The 16,325-nt window shown below is 40.2% G+C and overlaps 1 protein-coding gene across 6 annotated transcripts in view; it reads left to right on the top strand.

Annotated features, from left to right (window-relative positions):
• LOC136857549 (tectonin beta-propeller repeat-containing protein 2) overlaps positions 1-16,325 on the top strand; it is a 211,956-nt gene that overhangs the window by 21,273 nt on the left and 174,358 nt on the right. For all 6 annotated transcript variants that reach the window (XM_067136303.2, XM_067136301.2, XM_067136304.2 and 3 more), the window contains one exon: positions 5,309-5,464. In XM_067136303.2, coding sequence (XP_066992404.2) covers positions 5,309-5,464 — 156 coding nt within the window. The remainder of the gene's footprint in view (positions 1-5,308; positions 5,465-16,325) is intronic.

Genomic DNA, 16,325 nt, shown 5'->3' with positions numbered 1-16,325 from the left:
CCTTTTATTTCTCTAAGTAAATAAATGATGGTACTGATATTGTGTTGTTTATTTAAAGATTGTTTTATTCATGTTAGATGCAATGGATTTTAAAGTACTATACAAAATATTGTGTCTAGTACCTTTACAAATGTAAATGTAGAAACTGCAGAAGGTACAACTCCGTATCATACCCTATCCTTGTAAGTGACCTACCAAACTAACCATAGATAATTATACCAAAAAAATGGAATCTTATTTCCTATTTCCCCAAAACCAGATACAAAACGAAGTAAACCTAACCTACAGTATGTAATATACTGACCAGCTGAAACTACTCAAAGTAGAATTTAAAATATCTTCAATATTGATTACTTCCGACAAACACAAATCGTGTATTCCACTAATTGGATCACTTGCACACCAATTTTTTTTGTATTATGCTTAGTAAGAAATACTTAATCACTTTTAAAACAACTGACCATTCACTAGTGCATCCAACAATGCAGTCTGTCTGCTTTGTCGTTGCATAATTGTTGGAAATGTTTTGTGGTTCTCAGCATTCCTTGCTTTGTTCCTCTCCATGCAATTCATTGATGTTGGAGGAAGTATGTAAACCAAAATGTTCTGAAATGACTTTTTCGTATGTACATCACATTACTCCTACAATTTTTAATATATTGTTCTCAAGAATTTATTCTGTTTGTTGCAATATTGATTTTCATTATTTCACTTGTGTGTTTTATTATGATAATCATTGAGTTTATAGCTGTTAATGAAAAATTTTTAAAACTTCACAAGTGCTCCAACTCGTGCCTAACATGTTGATGCAACCACAATAAATTCAGCAAAAATGCCTTTACATAGAAAAATTGTTTTACATGAATGTATTACTTCAAAGTAGTAGTATTGCTGTGAAATCAAAAATTCGGAGAAGAAAATTCCAGCATTAATGAGTGAAGTAATTGGGGAATAAAGATTGACCTTACAAATATACATACAGTGGATAATTACAGGCCAGTCAGCTTGACATTTGTACTTTGTAAGCTCTGGGAAAGCATTCTTTCTGATTATATTAGACACATTCGCAAAATTACTAACTGATTTGATAGAAGGCAGTTCAGGTTTAGGAAAGGTTATTCCTATGAGGCTCAACTTGCAGGATTCCAGCAGATATTTTTGATTCAGGAGGTCAGATGGACTGTATCGCTATTGACCTATCCAAGGCTTTTGATGAGGTAGATCATGGGAGGTTACTGATGAAAATGGAGGAAATAAGTAAATAAGTAAGTCCATTTTCCTTCCCATTTCACTGCCCCATTGAACCTTCACATTGATTTTAATTATTATAATTTATTTTAATTTACATAGATTTGAAGCAAAACAAGGTAGTCATTAAGATGTTTTTAAGAAGATACAATAATATACTTTGTAATTTCACCTAAATGTTGTAATTATAGCTGAGGATGTTCCAAATGGAATGAAACATGTACTGTAAATGATTAATTGATTTGCTTAAAGCAACTATAAGTATCACAAAAGTAGAAATTTACTGTTATTGATTCAATGTATGTGGTATGTTTCAAGCTGTTGGTGGTGAGTTGGTGTGGAATTACATAAGTACAAGAGTAAGCTTGAGTGGAGCTTTTAAAAGTAGGAAAGATCATTAATATGAAGATAAAGTTGGAATTCAAGAGAAAAGATTGGGGCAAATATTCATTTATAGGGCAAGGAGTAAGGAATTGGAAAATTATCAAGGGAAGTGTTTAAAAAAATGTCCAAATTTGTTGAAAATAATTTTAAAACAACTAGGTAAACAATTTTAAATAAATGTAAACATGAGGTAAACAGTTGATAAGGGAATCTGCCACCTGTTCGACTGCCATAAATGCAGATCGTTGATGAGAAGGGGAACGAGAGAAGCCTCCTTACAGGATGTGTTAAGAATATTAATGAGATTCATCCGGGCGTTCCTTGGGCAACGGACTAGGACATTTCCTAGACAGCTGATACTCTCACACCAGAAGCATCTTTTGTAAAATATTTCATTCAGGTGACCACCTAGAATTTAACATGGCAGCAAGGAAATATCCTTTTCAGGACCCAAATTTTCAATCGTGTCTTTTAACACTGAAGGCATATCATCTTGTAAAGAAGAGTTGCTGAGCCGAGTTTGTAGAGAGCAAAACGTTGACATTGCGTACATCCAAGAATCCCACAGAGATATTAACCAGGTGCAACCCAGAATTCATGGCATGCGCCTTATTGCTGAAATTCCTCATAGCAAATATGGAAGTGCCATATTTACAAAACCTGAAACCTTGATTCTGTCAACAACATTTACAATAGATAATGAGATTGAAATTATAACAATTGAACTTTCCAGCTGTACAGTTACATCGATCTACAAGCCTCCAATTTCTCCTTCATAAAACCAGTGAACTTTAGAAATCAGAAAGTGAATTTTGTGGTGGGAGACTTTAATTGTCACAGTACTGAATGGGGATATGAACACAGTGGTGACAATGGCGAGCTACTACAGCACTGGACAGATGCTATGGAACTCTCTCTTATTCATGATAGTAAACTGCCACCTTCTTTTAACAGTGGCCGTTGGAGAAGAGGATATAATCCAGATTTGATCTTCGTCACTAACAACATAGCACAACAATACAGCAAGGGAGTATGCAACCCAGTCCCCAAGTCTCAACACAGACCAATCCTATGTCAGTTTTACTCCGCTATCCGACCTCAGTATGTTTCCTTTCATCGTAGATACAATTTCAAAAATGCAGACTGGTCAAAATTCTCCGCTGTACTGGATGATATGGTCCAAAACATCAAACCAGTTCCTGAAGCATATGAACAGTTCACTGAGGCTGTTAAGAAAAGTTCTCGTAAGTCTATTCCCCATGGATGTCGCACGAGTTACATCGAAGGTCTTAATCTGGATGCAGTCTTGCATCTAGAGGACTACTACAAGCTATTCAAACAGAACCCAGTGGGCGAGGAAACTATTAAAGCTGCACACGCCCTAACTTCTGTAATAGCCTCATCGTAAAGAGAGAGCTGGTCAAAATTAATGGAAGAATTGGATATGACACAGAGCAGCCAAAAGGCCTGGAGACTCCTAAAGAAGCTGAGCAGAGATCCAACCATCAGTAACACACATTCTTCTGTTACAGCCTGTCAGATTGCCCACCAACTTCTCATGAATGGCAAAATGAAACAAGAAGCCAAAACCCCCGGAGAGCTCTGTTGAAAGTACCTGCAGGTAGGGATGAAGAAACATCTCAGCTCATGCAACATTTCAATTTCACTGAGTTGGAAAATGCAATAATCAAGTGCAAATCGGGTAAAGCTGCGGGTCTGGTTGATGTGCGAGTTGAGCAAATAAAGAATTTTGGAAGAAACATGAAAGAATGGTTGCTACAGTTTTATAATAACTGCCTAGAGATGTCCAAGTTTCCAAACTTGTGGAGCAAAGCACGTATAATTGCTGTTCTGAAGCCTGGAAAGGACAACAGAGACCCCAGGAACTACAGACCAATATCTCTCCTGTGCCACCTATATAAGATTTTAGAAAGGATGATACTCAACAGACTCATCCAGACTATCAACAAAAACCTCATTCCACAACAGGCAGGCTTTAGATCAGCCAAGAATACTGTTGCACAAGTTCTCAACCTCACGCAGTACATTGAGGATGGTTTTGAAAATCGACAAATTACAGGGGTAGCTTTTATTGACCTCAGTGCTGCATATGATACAGTGAACCACCGGATACTGCTTCATAAGATCTTTACACTCACGAAAGATTCAAAACTTACCAGATTGATGTCAACCTTGTTGCAGAACTGCAGGTTTTTTTTGTTGACTTTCAAGGAAAAAGAAGCAGATGGAGATCACAGAAAAATGGATTGCCCCAAGGAAGTGTACTGGCTCCATTGCTATTTAATATTTATACCAATGACCAACCACACCCTAACAAAACAAGAAGTTTTATATATGGAGACGACCTTGCACTAGCCTGCCAGAGTGCAACTTTTGAGGAGGTAGAAATCACTCTTGACAGTGCTCTGAAGGAATTAGGCACATATTACAAGGCTAACCACCTAAAGCTGAATCCATCAAAATCTCTGCTTTGTGCTTTCCACCTCAAGAACAGAAAGGCATCAAGGAAATTACATGTCTCCTGGAATGGAACCCCCTTGGAACATTCTTTCACCCCAAAGTACCTAGGGGTAACGCTGGACCACTCCCTCACTTTCAGAAAACACTGTTCCAACATCAAACACAAAGTCAGTGCCAGAAACAACATCCTGAGGAAGCTGAGAGGTACAGACTGGGGTGCAAAGCCACAAGTTCTTAGAACCACTGCATTGGCTCTGTGTTACTCTGCTGCAGAATACGCAGCCCCTGTGTGGTATAGATCATCCCACGCCAAGACTGTGGACCCTGCCCTAAATGAAGCTTGTGTAGATTAATCACAGGATTAATCACCTACCCCTGTTGAGAAACTATACTGTCTTAACTGGCGTTGCACCTCCAAGTATTCGTCGAGAAGTCGCTGCTGATCAAGAACGACTAAAGTTTGAGAACGTTGAAGCTCACCCGCTGTTTGGTCACCAACAATCTCAATCTAGGCTGAAATCCTGGAATAGTTTCCTCCAGACATCAAAGCCCTTGAAAGGAACACCAGATAAAGCAACACTTTCCTTGTGGAAATCTAAGCAACAACAATGGATGGAGCCGCGTGAACAACTTCCGGCTGGCTACAATGAAGACTGGAGTGTTTGGAGGTCCCTTAACCAGTTAAGAACTGGTGTCGGCAGGGCTAAGTCCACACTTAAGTTATGGGGTTTCACATCAGAGGACAGCAAGTGCGACTGTGGTGAAGAACAAACAGTGAGCCATATGTATCAATGTCCTCTCTGCCCATTTTCATGTTCAGAGCAAGATTTAATGCTTGCTGATGACAACGCCCTAGGTGTGGCTCAGTTTTGAAAAAACACTATCTAGATGTACAGCAAATTTGGTCAATTTCCTTTGTCTGTTAATTTTTGTAAATAGTTTAATTATTACTTTATTTTTAACTGTATGATTAAGTATGCTTCTGACACGAGTAAATAAATAAAATTGATGAGAAAAAAGAAATAAAATAATTTTGGTAAGATTGTATTTTTTTAATTGACACTGTACTGAATTTTCAGTGTTCCATGAACGTGAGACTGAATATCAAATTAAAATTTGAAAATATCGACATAAAATTGGCTCAAATTACAAATTTTGCTGCTCAATTATTGATGTATGTCGCATTATGTTTCAGAACACTGCATCATCTGTCAGTTGTGTGAAAGTGATTTCCACTGTAGATTATATGGTGGCTGCTGGCAATGAATTGGGCATTGTCACTGTATTCCAGATACCTAAAGCAGTTCCTGACTGTCTTCCAGAGAGTATGAAGCCAAAGAAGAACAAACAGGTAATATTCCCATGTTTGCATATATAGTTCTTTTTGACTAGGTGTGTGATAGCAAAGTGATACTGTCGCTGGCTTTCCATCAAGCTGCCACACTTTGAATTCTGGCTGATGCAGTTGGACGTTTCGAAGTAAATAATCAAGTCCCAGTGGTTCGGATTCCATGCAAAACTGGATATCCCATGGTTATGATCACCATTCATTCATTTCTGTGTCCAGTCAGCATTTCCAAAAAACTGGAGCTGGGATGGCCTTGTTGTTTCCTCTAAAAACATCTTGTGATGTGCATGGGCTGTCCAGGAGGGGGCAGGTAAGTAGGTGGCTTGGTCTTGTTCAGCACCACATTTACACGAGGTATCTTCATTTGCTGGAAGGATCCCCCCATTTTTTCAGGTTGGTCTTGCATTGAGGGACACCCACTCTTAAGCGGTTGAGGAACCTCCATACAGGTTAAGGTAGGTCGACCCTGGAGCTATTCTTCCTTTGGTCACGTATCTGTGGGCAGCGAGCTCCTCCATCTGTTAAGATGAGTTGTCTCTAGTGTTCCTTCCAACGGTAGAGTCCTAGCAAGGAAGCTCTTGCGGGATCTGAGGTGAGACCTTGCAGCTTGGTGACCATGGAATGGGGTGTCTATGATCATTCTCCTGCTTTATTCTCTCGGCGCCTGCAACAGTGGCTCTCTGGATGTTGGGTGGTGCTATTCCAACAATCGGGTACAGTTTCTGCACTGGCATTGCTTTTAGGCATCCCAAGATTATCCTTGCAGTATCATTAACCGCGATCAACCTGCTTAGCATGTGCTGAAGTGTATGTTCACAATGTCAACTGTTCCTCTTCTGATGTTGAACCATCATTGTGTTTATCCTGTTATGACTAATTAAATATACAGGGTGTATCCGTGATGATGTCACAAACTTTCAAGGAGGATCGAAAGTGGATCAATTTGAGATCAGGAACCATATTTCGGAAACAATCGAGTCAAAAGTGAAGCAAAATTCTACTCTTCTGCTCGTTGGGATTGTCTCCCCTGTTGTGCTTTTGGCACATGTAGTGTACCGTACAGTCGGAGGTATCAGACTGATTTTTGCTTTAACTTTTGCCTGCCAACTGCAGTGGTGTGGTGGATACGGCTTTGGTCTACTAATCCCAAGTTAATGGGTCCCAACTCAACTTTGGTTGGTGGCTTTTAAGGGTGTTTAAAGGTGACATCCTCATGTTGTTGGCTTCCGTCACGTTAAAGAACTACTGCAGGACGAAATTCCGACATCCCGGCGTCTGTTAAGGAGGGACGGACGTTAAACAACTTGTATTTTTAATAACTTTTGACTCAGACGTTTCTGGACTATGGTTCCTTATCTCAAATTGATCCATTTGCCGTCCTCCATCATCCCTAGCAGTTTTAACATCACAGATACACACCCTGTATAAGCAGGAGATTGGTCCTGGTACCTCCCAGAGCAATAAGGACAGGATTGGATATATTTTTTTTTTAATTAAAGAACTTCTCCTCTTATCTAGTGGCAATTTTGATCCCAAAAATGTATTTTGAATCATAAAATTATACAGGATATTTAAGATAGGAAAAGGGATAGTTTAATTAGATTTAGTCAAGAATATGAAAACATACTACTGTACTACCTCCTTGAAAGGCAGCTACTCAGAATTTAATAAGTCAAACAAATAAACCACTTTAAGATAAAGGCAATTGGTGGTGGTAATTGTTGTTTTAAGGGTCAAAACTATAGGATTATCAACTCCTTTTGAATAAATGTTAATCACGTTCTTACAGTGGACTTGCCTTCCAGTGTGAACAAATTAACATACATATAAATTCAGACCATTCGAAACAAATTCTCAATATGTCGACCGAGTTGTATATTAGAAGACCTCTGATCCTGTAATTTTCTGGGAATTATGTGCAGTAATCTGGTAGCAGGTAGGGACCTACGGTAGCAGGTAGGGACCCTCTTCGGAGGCAGCCCTACCCAGGGAGTGGCGCCCCTGCCTATGTGAGTCCCAGAGCACACTGACCCGGTGTGTAACATCCGGTATGGGTCCCAGCTCAGGGTTACGAGTGAAGACCTCAACGGCATCTACGGCGGAGAAGGTGGACTTCGGTACGGCGGAGATGGTGGAAGGGGCATATCCGTAGCGTCTGTACTCCAGAGGAGCAGCTACGAAAGGTGTCTGTCTCCATGTTAGGGGCGGCCTAATTTTGAACCTGGCAGTAGGTATAAAATGCCTTTGGGTGTGGCGAGCCCATCGTAACAATAGCCTATATGGACAAAGCAGATATGGTGCCTCAGAAAAGGTTAGGGCGTCCCCTGCTAAAAGCGATGCGCAGCTCTTCAGGTGCTGGGGGAACTGTGAAAAATGGGCAACCAGCACCAAACTACATTAAAATTGCAACAGTTAATGTACTGACACTGACGGGAAAGACAGAAGAACTGGTTGACTTCATGCTAGAAAAAGATATAGCCATACTTGGACTGTGCGAGACCAAGAAGAAGGGTACAGGGGAGATCCCTCTGAGAGAAGGATACAGGCTGTATTACAGCGGAGGACCTGAAGCAAAAAATGGAGTGGCCATCATACTTAGAAGAGAAATCCAAGAATATCTGGAATATACAAAGTACGTCAGCGATAGGATGATGATGATGATGATGAGACCAGTTTGAAAATGGTGTGAAAGATCTATTTCAGTTGTATGCCCTACAAACTGGTTGCATAGATGAACATCTAGAGGACTTCTTAGAGGAAGTGGAGAGACAGATAGAAGATAAGGAAGTACTCCTGATGGGAGATCTAAATGCACAAGTTGGAATGGAAAGACAAGGAAAGGAAGATGTTGTAGGGCCCTTTGGATATGGAAATGTAAATCCAGAAGGCGAGTTGTTGGTGGATTTTTGCATGAGGAATCAAATGATTGTTGGAAACACCTGGTTTAGGAAAAAGAACAGTCAGAAGATTACAAGGTATGGCTGGGGAGACAGACGGACAAAGACCATGATTGATTATATAATCATAGAGAAAGAATACTGGAAGAACCTTGTAGATGTAACAGCCATGCCTGAAGAAGCCTTTGGTGGAGATCATAGAGTTGTGAAGAAGCCTTTGGTGGAGATCATAGAGTTGTGATAGGAAAATTGAAAGTTGGAAAGATTGAAAAACCCCAATTAAGAAGAGAGAAAAGAATTAAAGTATGGAAGTTGAAGGAGAAAAGCATACAAGAAGAATTTCAAAGGGAAATAATACCCTTGGTACCCAGGACAGAGGTGGGGAATGTTGAAGAGGAATGGAAAAGATTTAAGGAAGCACTGGTTGGATGTGCAGAAAAGGTTTGTGGTAGAACATCAGGAAATGTGAAAGACAAAGGAACACACTGGTGGAATGATAGGGTAAAGATTAAAGTGAAGGAAAAGAAAATGGCATGGAAAGCATGGAAAACATATAAGACTGAAGAAAGTAGAAGAAAATATGTGGAGGCAAAGAATTTAGCCAAGAAAGTAGTGGAGGAAGAAAAGAGGAAAAGCTGGGCCTTATTCACACAGACATTGGGAGATGATACGCAGGGCAGCAAGAAATTACTGTATGGTATCTTAAGAAACAAAAGGAGAGATCAAGTAAACACCAGATTTGTGAAGGATGAAGGTGGCATAATTTTAACAAAGCCAGAAGAAATAAGAAATAGATGGAGAGAGTATTTTCAGAAGCTGCTGAACATAAAACGGATGACAGTCATTCAATGGACGACCAGGAAAGGCAATTAGTTGACGAAGAAATGGATAAAGAAATTACAATGAATGAAATTGAAATGGCAGTAAGAAAGATGAAGAATGGAAAAACTGCTGGAATAGATGAAATTTCAGTGGAGATGATAAAGGCAGCTGGAGGTGTAGGCCTGCAGTGGACATATCGGGTTCTCAGGAATGTCTGGGAGAATAAGGAGGTCCCTGAGGATTGGCAAAAAGGAATAATCATCCCAATTTTCAAGAAAGGTGATAAGAAAGTTTTGAAGAACTACAGGGGAATTACTCTTAATATCCCATGTTGCTAAGATAATGGAAAGGATACTGGAAAGTAGAATAAGGTTGAGGGTTGAGTAGCAGATACAGGAAAATCAGTTTGGTTTCAGAAGTGGAAGGTCAACAATTGAGCCCATTTTCATTATGAGACAACTAATGGAAAAGCATTGGGAGTACGGGAATGATATGGTGATGACATTCATTGATATTGAAAAGGCATATGACAGTGTCCCTAGGACTAAAGTTTGGGACAGTCTGGTGCAAAAAGGAATTGGACAGGGATTAATAAAAATGATCATGGCATTGTATAAGGAATGTTGTAGTTGCGTGCAAACACAAGTTGGCAGAACAAGTTGGTTCAAAATAACTAGTGGGCTGAGACAGGGAAGTGTTCTATCACCAATCCTGTTTACAATAGTGATGGATGACATCATGAGAACAGCAAAAGCGGCATATGGAGGAAGAGAAATGAACATGTTATTTGCAGATGATATTGTGATTTGGGGAGAAGACGACAGGAAGGTTCAAGAACAGTTGAATGTGGTGAATGGGAAGATTGAAGAATGTGGATTGAAAATAAGTGTAGAAAAGAGTAAAACTCTTGTTATGACTAGAGGGGAGAAAGAAGGGAAAGGTCAGATTAGACTTACAGACAAGCCCCTGGAAGTAGTGGAAACGTTTAAATACCTGGGGAGTGAATTAATGGAGAATGCTCGACTGGATGCTGAGATTAGTAAAAGGATTCAAGCTGGAAGTTGTTTCTATCATAGTGTAAGAAATATGTTATGGGAAGCAAAGGATACTATGTACAAGATGTATTACGTACCCATAACAACTTACGGAGCAGAAACTTGGACAATGACAAAGAAGGATGAGAGTTGAATACAGGCAGCCGAAATGAAATTCTTGAGGAGTATGATACAGAAGAGTAGAAGAGACAAAATAAGGAATGAGAAAATCCGGGAAGAAATTGGAGTGGAAAAAATGAATGATAGAATAGAGAAGAGCCGACTAAGATGGTTTGGGCACATAAAGCGAATGAGCGACGAAAGTATGCCAAAAAAGGTGATGGAAATGCAAATCCAAGGAAGGAGAGGCCGTGGACGACCACGATTGAGATGGAAGGATACCATCCAATGCAGCATTATAGAAAGAAACCTGGACTGGGACACAGTGTTGGAGGAGGAGTGGTGGAAAGACCGAAGAAAGTGGAGAGGAACCATATTTTCCCCTACCCGGCTACAGCTGGATAAAGGGAAATGATGATGATGAATCTGGTTCTGTGATGGCAAGTTTGCTGTGGAAGTGATAGTCAACATACAACATTGTTTACTATGCTAAAGCGTTGCAAAGGTGTGTTTATATTATGAAAGTTGTTCTGAGGCTAACATATGGACAAAAAGAAAATTTTAAATCACTTGATGATTTAGAAAAGATATTCAGCAAATTAAAAGATTTGTAAGGATAATCTGCTTTAAGAATGTCCTGTATTAGCTTGACTTGTCGATATTCTAAGCGAGCTTTGTCGTACTACGTAAGAGAACCAGGACGAAACCCACTTAGAAGGGATCAAGGGACGTAAGAACTCCAAATAGAATATCAAGTCAAGCCAATACATGATGTTCCTATTTTTGGCATTTCACCACATAAGCTTCCTCACAAGCACCCTCACAAAAAAAGATTCATCAAGACTGCAAGCATCAGAGATGAAATTAGATCCACCATCCAGAAGACAAAGATGGACAAGTTAAGAAATGAGGAGGTGAGGAAAGAAGCTGGAATAAAGACATTCTTATTAGACCAAATCGGCACATCCAGACTACGGTGGTACGGGCATGTGATGAGGATGGAGCCTACAAGAACAGCCAGGATAAATTTGGAAAGATAGGTGGAGGGGAAAAGACCTACAGGACAACCTAACACCACCCGATGGATGGACATGATCAAGGTTGATCTAGTTACCGGAGAATGGACAGTGGATGATGTTCTCCATGGCAAGTTGTATATGGACAGGAAGAAGTGGAGGAGGCTCATAAACAGTACCCAGGAAACTGGAACTGTACGACGACTACGATGATGATGATGATGATGATGATGATGATGATGATGATGATGATGCAGCTTCCTCCCAAGTTAAATACGAGCAAGGAGTTCCTTCAGTCTAACTTGAATACCTATCCATCAATAAGAAAACGCCTACAATTTTAAAACATCATAAGAATTAAATAGATCAACCTCAAATTCATTCAAGCAATCAAATAGTGTACATTAAAAGCATTAAATTGGAAAACAGTAGATATCACGATTGACACTTCACAATTTACAATAACTTATAATGTGAAAATTTGTTTAGTATTAAGACATATCACAAGTGTTCTTTTTATATTGTAACACCACATTTTAATGTATATTTAATCACAACACCTCATCTATTTTATGTAGGATTTGTTTTTGGTAATTTTATGGAATGTCTTTGATCAATGTAACTGTGAACCAGCTGAGGATGACCCAGTAGGCATTAAAACTGGTGTAATAATAGAAAATGCTTCTCCATTATGTATTCATAATGTAAAGGGTCTTTCCTAATGTTGTATTGAAGCATGTTTTCCTATCTTTCCGCTCACTACGGCATCCATGTACGCCACCCATTCTCTTTCTATATCCTAAACCTGATGCCTTTCTATTGCCTGGAACTTTTCACTAATCACATCCATGTACTTACTTCTAATTTCCTCATTGTGGATATTTTCTACCCTTATTTGTCTACAGATAGATTTCACTTTCTCTTTTTTAGGCCTAGAGATGCTTAGTTCACTACAGTTCAGATAGTGGTCTGTATCATCAAAAAGACGCTGGAATACCCGCACATCCCTAATAGATTTCAGGAATTCGAAGTCTGTTACAATACAGTCCATTATGGATCTGGTGCCCCTACACCCCCATGTGTAGCGGTGAATAGCCTTATGCTTCAAGAATGTGTTCAAAACTGCTAATCCCATACTAGCACAGAAGTCCAGTGAACGCTCCCATTCCTGTTAGCTTCCATATTTTTCCCACATTTACCCATCACCTCCTCATATTCTTCAGTTCTATTCCCAGCTCTCGCATTGAAATCGGCATCCGGGAGATAGTAGGTTCGAATCCCACTATCGGCAGCCCTGAAGATGGTTTTCCGTGGTTTCCCATTTTCACATCAGGCAAATGCTGGGGCTGTACCTTAATTAATGCCACGGCTGCTTCCAACTCCTAGGCCTTTCCTATCCCATCGTCGCCATAAGACCTATCTGTGTCGGTGCGACGTAAAGCCCCTAGCATTGAAATCGCCCATGAGCACTATCCTATCCTAGCTGTTGACTCTGACTATGGTGTCACTTAGTGCTTCATAAAACAGGTCATCATCCTCATCTGTGCCAGCCCTGTGGTATAGAGGCCCCAGGTTCGATTCCCGGCCAGGTCAAAGTTTTTTTTATCTGGATCTGAGGGCTGGTTCTGGGTCTACTCAGCCTACGTGATTAGAATTGAGGAGCTATCTGACGGTGAGATAGCGGCCCCAGTCTAAAAAAGCCAAGAATAATGGCCGAGAGGATTAGTCATTCTGTCCACACGACACCTCGTAATCTGCTGGCTTTCGGGCTGAGCAGCGGTCGCTTGGTAGTCCAAGACTCTTCAGGGTTGTAATACCATGGGGCAGGGGGGGGGGGGGGTGTTATCCTCACCTGCACCCTCATATGGTGAATACAATGAGATAATTCTCATCCTATTATCTCCAACAGTTAAATCTACTCCTATCATTCGATCATCTAGCAGATGGAGGACCGTAAATAAGAGCCTATCTCAGGGATCATTTCTGGCCCCTGTTCTGTTTAACTTGTGTATCATCACATGCCAGACACAGACTCGTTGAAAATACAGTATGCAGACGACCTAGCGTTAGTCTTCCAGAGTAAAGATCTTATGCACTGTGAGAATGTATTGACAAGTGATCTGACGAAATTGAGTGACTACTTCCATAAATGGAGACTTCAACCTAACCCAAATAAAACTGGGGTTACTGCATTCCATCTAAATAATAACGAAGCCCAAAGGAAGCTACATGTGACTTTCAACAAAACCGAAGTACCGCATAACTACAATCCAAAATATCTAGGAATCACTCTGAATCAGTCCTTGACATTCAAACAACAGTGCATCACGTTATCTAAGAAACTTGGCTCCAGAGTGAATCTACTCTGCAAGATTGCCAGAAGTACCTGGGGTGCAGACGCCAATACACTACGCTCTGCTGCACTCGCTCTTGTGTATTCTGCTGGACCAGGCTAGTTGGCCATGCGGTTAGGAGTGCGCAGCTGCGAGCTTGCATCCGGGAGATAGTGTGTTCGAGCCCCACTGTCGGCAGCCCTGAAGATGGTTTTCCGTGGTTTCCCATTTTCACACCTGGCAAATGCTGGGGCTGTTCCTTAATTAAGGCCACGGCCGATTCCTTCCCACTCCTAGGCCTTTCCTATCCGATCGTTGCCATAAGACCTATCTGTGTCGGTGCGACATAAAGCAAGTTGCAAAAAAAGGAAAAAAGTATTCTGCTGGTAATTACTGTGCTCTTGTATGACAAAACAGTGTTCACACAACAAAGATTGATGTACAGCTTAATGAAGCCATGAGAGTTATCACTGGTACTGTCAGATCTACTCCAATTCAGTGGTTACCTGTCTTGGCTAATATTGCCCATCAAGATCTAAGTAGGAAAGCAGCTAAGGTATACTTGCTCAAGAAGATCTCTTCTTCTCATAAGAACTCTCCCTTGTATGATGCCCTACAAGACCCACAAACAACTCGTCTGGAAATCACGCAAACCACCCTGGACTGATTTTAAAAGTATCAGTTCTTTTGACATGGCCGCTGAGTGGCGACAGCGTTGACATGAACATCCACCTAACTATGCTCACTTAGTTCAAGATCCAACAAAGAAGGTTGAAGGATTCCAACTGCCGCGTCAAACCTGGTTGAAGCTGAACCAAATTAGAACGGGTCAAGGGAGGTGTGCTTACATGTTGAAGAAATGGGGTTTCCGTTCATCTGCTGACTGTGACTGCGGTGCGGAGGAGCAGACATTGGAACACATTGTTAAGGTGTGGCCACTTTGAGCATTTAGCGGTGATCTGAGGCTTCTACACCAAATGATTCCAAGTGCTCTGGACTGGTTGTCAAATTTGGACATTTCCATTTGATATTAGATATTTTGTGTACTTTTAACCCGTACCACTTGTCTGTCGGGTGAGGCCCGACATTACGATATTCCCGTTCCAGTCGCATGTTGGGGGAGACCCGACACGACATTTTATCGCCCACCGCTTGTCTGCCGTCTCGTAGCCGACAAAATACACGATGATATACTGTACTGCCATCTTTTGGTTCGACGTGGAATTTTGTAGAATCCAGATACTATTTGACAGTCAGTCAAAAATCTATTATTTAGATGGCAGTGTAGCCGTCAGCTGTCCACTCACGCACGCGAAAGCTCGAGCGATAGTAAACAAACATGGTCGCCATGTGCTCTTCTAGTCATATATATGTTGTATATGTCAGGCAACACACGAAACCATAGTATTTTCGCACCTCTGCGCCTAATGAATGTATCTAATAGCATTTAACGATGCCTAAAAGTGAAATGACGATGGTTGGTTTGTGTACCGTAACCCAACATGTACCTGATGCTGACGGCTGGCACAATTATAAATCAACAGATCCAGATTTCAAGAAATCACCGTTTACAGTGGTTTCAGCCTACAAACTACTGCGAGGTATGAAACCAGAGACTGAATAGAGTTTTTCAATTGCTTTTTAGCGATAATTTGTACATTGAAATTATTAACAAAACTAATCGGTATGCGATAACGATAATAATAATAATAATAATAATAATAATAATAATAATGCAAAATAATTTGTCTTAAATTCCACATATTGCTTTTATTTGCTCCAGTATAGCTTGCTGTAAACGTGTATAGCCTAACTACGTCATTTAAAAGCAAGTGGTATCTCCAAAATCGTGAAAGATGAACACAGGTCATATAAGATAAAAATTTACATTTAAAATACGAGTAGTAGAGACAACACAGAGAATTTTAATTTGAGGGGTAAGGGCTAAAGCCATACGATATATGTATTCGGTCATCTACTTGCTTACCAGAAACTAAGTTGCGTGCAATAGTATTCCTGATAAACAGTCCTGCCCTACACTCTGCCTTTACATTTTCAACACCTGTTAAGAATTATACAAAATTAGTTACAAAGCCAACTGAATGTGATTCGGACAGCAAACAAGACAATACAAAGAGAAAGGGGAGTAAGTAATTTTAGATTTCTCTTCACCCAATTTTTCCTTCGTCTTTCCATTTTCCTATCTGATTGTTCAATCTTTTACATTCTCTCTTTCCAGACTTCTCAGTTTAATCAAACGAGTTCACAAAGCAATTTCGCGTACCAGAGTTTACATATTGACAATAATAAGAAACTGTCCACACAAATTTAATGTCAAATTCAAAGAATTCGAGAAGTTCTGAGAACACATCAATTCCATGTATCAACAAGAACAGCTTCACAAATACATTGTGAATTTTAATGAAGACAAGAAAAGAGAAGTTTTATGACAGACTCTTCACCGAGTGTTTTACATAATAGTTCACCCTCTATTTCACTTATTATGTACCTGTCCATTCATTGTAGTTTTTGAGATGTTTTCCTATGTTTTACTAATCATATAAGGCTGATGATGACTGCAAATGGCCGAAACATGTCCTTAAAACATAACATGACTGAACTTATTACTTCTTTTAAGTGTT

The sequence above is a fragment of the Anabrus simplex genome, chromosome 1, assembly GCF_040414725.1.
Source record: "Anabrus simplex isolate iqAnaSimp1 chromosome 1, ASM4041472v1, whole genome shotgun sequence".
NCBI classification, from domain to species: Eukaryota; Metazoa; Arthropoda; class Insecta; order Orthoptera; family Tettigoniidae; genus Anabrus; species Anabrus simplex.
Note: the sequence above shows the minus strand (reverse complement) of the source record. Positions and strands in the feature narration are given on the sequence as shown.